Source organism: Sinocyclocheilus grahami, unplaced genomic scaffold, assembly GCF_001515645.1.
Source record: "Sinocyclocheilus grahami isolate Dianchi unplaced genomic scaffold, SAMN03320097.WGS_v1.1 scaffold1360.1, whole genome shotgun sequence".
Classification (NCBI taxonomy): domain Eukaryota; kingdom Metazoa; phylum Chordata; class Actinopteri; order Cypriniformes; family Cyprinidae; genus Sinocyclocheilus; species Sinocyclocheilus grahami.
The window spans coordinates 173,553-178,727 of NW_015506539.1; the positions used below are offsets into that span (position 1 = coordinate 173,553).

The 5,175-nt window shown below is 39.1% G+C and overlaps 1 protein-coding gene across 1 annotated transcript; it reads left to right on the forward strand.

Moving 5' to 3' along the window:
* Window positions 1-662: 662 nt before the first annotated feature.
* tlr9 (toll-like receptor 9) lies at window positions 663-3,964 on the forward strand. The gene has a single exon (XM_016255684.1). The coding sequence runs from the start codon at window positions 663-665 to the stop codon at window positions 3,855-3,857; it is 3,195 nt and encodes a 1,064-aa protein (XP_016111170.1). The 3' UTR covers window positions 3,858-3,964.
* Window positions 3,965-5,175: the final 1,211 nt, after the last annotated feature.

Sequence of the window (5,175 nt, forward strand, 5' to 3'; positions counted from 1 at the left end):
TACAGAAGCATTTTTGCCGTCTACAATTTAGAATGCCTGGAATTTTGAGTTTTAATAGACTAATAAATCACATGCGTGCACTTTGTGTGTGTGATTTGCTGATATAGCCTACTTGATCATGTCAGATCGCACATCATTACAACAACACTTACCATATTATCGCAGACGATGCTGTATATCGTACACCCCAGACTTGACTTGAGTGGAAAATGAATCATCCGCGGTTGTGTGCGCACTTGTTTGCACATGAGCAAAGGTGTTTTTTAGGAGTCTAACTTGCAAACACCAGACCACTGATTCGTCAAACCTGCTTTCCTGCAGTCTGTGTTCTTCTGACTTCTGACTATTTTGTAGTAAGTAACGAATATGCTTCGGGGAAATGTATCGGCGTAAAAGTAGTATACATTTTAATTAGGAAATTTAGTGGAGTAAAAGTAGTATTAAAGTTGGCTGAAATATAAAAACTCAAGTAAAGTACAGACACTCCCAAAATACTTAAGTACTGTAACAAAGTATTATTACTTCATTACATTACACCACTGAGCCCATGTAATGTACTTTGAAGTTTTCAAAGGTTTGAGAATATAGCATATTAAAAAGTAAATGCCATTTAACTTGCATAGCTGATTATTTGTTTGTTCTTGTTCTCTTGTCTCTAGGCCATGTTTGGACACATGTTGTATCTGGCTCTCATGCTGAATCAGTTTCATCTTTTTGCAACTTTACATCCTGAATTCTATCCATGTGAAATTCAAACTACCAAGGATGGACACATAAATGTGGACTGTCAGCGCCGACGTCTTGCTAACATCCCTAAATTCACATCCCTCTCTGTTATATCACTCAACTTAAATGGAAACCATATACACCACATTAAAGGTGCCACATTTTCTGGATTAGCTAATCTCAAGCATCTCAGCTTGATGTGGAACTGCGTACCAGATCATCTTAAGGAGCAGAGATGGCCTTCATGCAGCCTGAAAGTCGATCCTAATGCATTTAGCGGACTTAAAAACCTAACTTCCCTGCAGTTAGCAGGGAACAGCTTGAACACCATTCCTCCTCTACCAAAGCAACTTGAGATTCTGGGACTGGAATTTAATCACATCTTTCATATTGTTAAGCCTCTAGGTACACCGCTACTAAAACAACTACTGCTAAACAAGAATTGTTTCTATGCCAACCCATGTTATCAGTCTTACTTTATCGACCCACGTGTGTTTCAAGATATCCCTGAGCTTTTGAACCTAACACTTAGTTACAACAATGTGACCATTGTTCCCCCATATCTTCCACTTTCACTAGAAAGCCTAGACTTGGGAGAGAACAAGATCACACATATCAATAAAGAGTCCTTTGCAAATCTTAAACATCTGCGACACCTTAACCTAGGGTGGAATTGCCAAAGGTGTGACCATGCTTCTGAGCCTTGCTTCCCATGTCCAAACAACCAGTCTCTGAATCTGCACCAGGATGCATTTTTGGATCAAAGGGACTCTCTAATTAGTCTAAGTCTGCGAGGCAATTCACTGCATACAATTCCTCAGCATCTCTTCGTACGACTCCACAAGCTCCAAGAGTTAGATCTATCCGACAACTTTTTAGCCTACGCCATCCAGAACGGCACCTTTTATGAAGAGCTCCAGAATGTTGTGTCCCTCAGTCTTCTTTATAACTATGAACCCCAGAAATCCTTTTCTGAATTAATTCTGTCACCATCCATAGAGAAGATGATGGCTCTACGAGAGTTGTACCTTAGTGGACTATTCTTCAGAGTACTGTCAAACCACAGCCTTGCACCTCTGGTCAAACTGCCAAGACTTGAGTCCCTGGAGCTACGCATGAACTTCATCTGCTCTGTTAGCATGGATGCTATAAGTCAGCTGAGAACATTAAGGTGGGTGGGCCTTTCCCAAAACATGCTTGCTTTCAGTTCATGCTTTTCAACCTGCACTGCTGAAGCCATACCAAATAACTACCAAACCCTTGAAAAACGTGACAATGGACAGCCCAACTTTCAATCTCAAAAAGTCCCCCTACCGAGCTCAGAGCAGAACACTATGCAGGACTCTGGAGAAGATCACTGTTTTTTTTATTATTCTATGTGGCATTTCAAAAAGCAGATCTGCTCTAAAAACCAGTTTTTTGACCTCTCTCAAAACAACATCCCATGGCTGAATGCAAGTACTTTTAGAGGCATGGAAAAAGTGGTATGCATAGATCTGTCTTACAACTACATAAGTCAAACTTTAAATGGCCAGCAGTTCACACTTCTAAGCAAATTAGCCTACCTTAATATGGCTCACAATCGCATTGACCTGTACTCTGACAAGGCCTTCCAGGAGATAAGTGGCACACTAAAAGCTCTTGACCTCAGCAACAACGAATTCCACTTTGTAATGAAGGGTATGGGACATCGCTTCACATTCCTTCCACACTTACCATCTCTTAAAATACTGAGTCTAGCGAACAATCACATTGGTCTCAGAATCTCTAACATTCTTACTAGTACTTCTTTGAAGTATCTTGATTTCTCTGGAAATCGTTTGGACATAATGTGGGACTCTAGGCGTAACCAATACCTACATTTCTTTCAGGGTCTTACTAACCTTACACACTTAGACATTTCTGAAAATCAGCTCAAATCATTCCCCCCAGAGGTAATTGTAAACTTGCCTCCGAGCCTCCAGATGCTGAGAATGGACTTCAATGTGCTGAGTTATTTCCCTTGGGGCAACATCTCAGTTCTCGAGAAGCTGTGCCACCTGAACCTTAGTTCAAACATGCTTTCATTCTTACCTAATATGCATTTTGAGCTCCGTCTCGTAAGCCTGGACCTAAGTCACAATCGACTAGTTGCGATCCCAAAGGCTTTCCTTAGTCAGGCAATAAACCTTAAAAACCTAATGCTTAACCACAACCAGCTGAAGATCCTTGATGTGCAGGCTCTTCCTTTGTCATTCCATAAAGCTTATACTTTATGTCCTGCTGGGCCGCATACAAATAAGTCCTCCTGCAAGCTCGTGCTGCATGCCAATCCTTTTACTTGTAGTTGCGTTATCTCTGGGTTTGCCAAATTTCTCAGAGAAACTAGTTTGAATATCCCACACCTCACCACAGAGCTTCACTGTGGTTATCCAGAGTCATTGGCTGGTGTGAATGTCCTCTCGATAGATCTTCACTCATGCCAGGAGATATTTGGGAGCGTTGCTTTCCTCTGTACTTTATGGTTGACATTGGTAGCAACCAGCATTCCCCTCCTGAAGCATCTCTATGGTTGGGACCTGTGGTACTGCATCCAGATTTTATGGACTGGACACAAGGGACACACTCCAGTTAATGGCGGCAGCATGACGGATAACCAATATGATGCGTTTGTGGTCTTTGATACGAGTAACAAGGCAGTCAGGGATTGGATCTACAAGGAGATGGTTGTGAGATTGGAGAACAGAGGGAGATGGCGCTTTCGACTTTGTCTAGAAGAACGTGACTGGTTGCCTGGAGTGTCATGCATAGAGAATCTCCACAAGGCCGTTTACAACAGCAGAAAGACAGTGTTTGTATTGACTAGCCCTAGTGGCTGTTCCCACGAAAGTGGGGTCGTCCGACAAGCCTTCCTCCTTGTTCAGCAGCGCCTTCTAGATGAGAAAGTGGATGTTGCAGTTCTTGTTTTGCTGGACTTTCTCTTTCCAAAATTCAAATACCTTCAGATGAGAAAACGGCTCTGCAAAAAATCAGTTCTGTCCTGGCCCAAGAATCCTCGAGTGCAGCCGCTCTTCTGGAATAATTTACGTGTCGCTCTTGTCTCTGACAATGTTAGAGCCTACAACAAGAATGTCACAGAGAGCTTCTTCTAAAAAGGATGAAGTGTAATGAGAATGTTGTTTCGGGTTTTTGTTTGTTAGAATGTGTGATCTTATTATGGGGCCATTGGAAGAATTGAAAATGTTCAAAGATGTTGAAATACAGAAATCCTAACACCATCTGACAAACTCAATGAATGACCATGATATGCTAGAAAGTAAACAGCTGAAAAATTTAATTATGGACTGTCATGTCTAAATAAGTACTTATTCTTTAAGCTATTTATTAATGTCATGTAAGAAGGTTATGTTCATTCATAGGTTAGCTGCCATTGACGTTCTTTTACATGGCACTGCTAAATATGTGAGACAAACAAGACAACAGTTTGTGTACATACCAACTGCAAGAGGAGTAAATGTATTATGTTATGTGATGTGTGTGTGTGTGTGTGTGAGAGAGAGAGAGAGGAACTAATGCACCTGTTGGACCACATACCACACATTTTTCTGAATTTTAAGCATTTGTACACTTTCAGTTTCATGCAATTACGTAAAAAAATAGTGCCACAGTTTTTAGAGCTTAGAAACTCCTTTCACTTATAAGAAAGCTTCTAAAAATAAATTTTAAGACATGACTGTTTGCAGTCTTTGTTGTTGTAATAGTTTATTCAGATGTCAGTATGATTTGAAATATGTGGTTGCAGAGCATATTATTCCTTTTAATGCATGGAAATCATCTTAAACATTTTTTGTGTGTCTGTGTGTGAAGAATTATTGGACCTTTATTTATTATAACTTTTCTAATTGACTAGTATTGTGATTATTTCAGCTGTGATTTTGTATAGTTCACACATTGTAAAATTCAGCAAGTTCAAAAAGTAAAGAACAAGCTCTGTTAATCTTAAAGGACACCACGGTAAATTTGAGACAGGAACAATGACATATGTTTCATGTTTCTTCTGACATTTTAGTTCCCTTAATTCTCAAATTTTCTTTTATTTAATAGTAAACACTTTTTTCACATATTGTATTTTTGTGTTGTGTTCATCAAAATAAAACTGAATTAAAAATATAGACCCCATTTTATTGGTGTTTAAATTATATAGTCGTGTCTTGAACTTTCTTCTTGTTCATGTAGATACTGTATGAAGCACCATATAACCTATTCACTGAAGAGTTTATGGCACAGATTTCTGTAATTTACTGTAATTAATCCCACCTAACAGTAAAACTTGTAATCTACCATTCTTTGTCATATTGAATCTCCAAAATAATGTGGAAACAACAGTAACCAAAAAAATTGAATTTAAAATAAGTTTTTTCTTTCTTAAATTATAAAAATATGCCATTAAACATATTTAACTATAATGAG

What these genes read in the sequence shown, in the direction of transcription:
- tlr9 (XM_016255684.1), top strand. Translation starts at nt 663, where the DNA reads ATGTTTGGACACATGTTGTATCTGGCTCTCATGCTGAATCAGTTTCAT.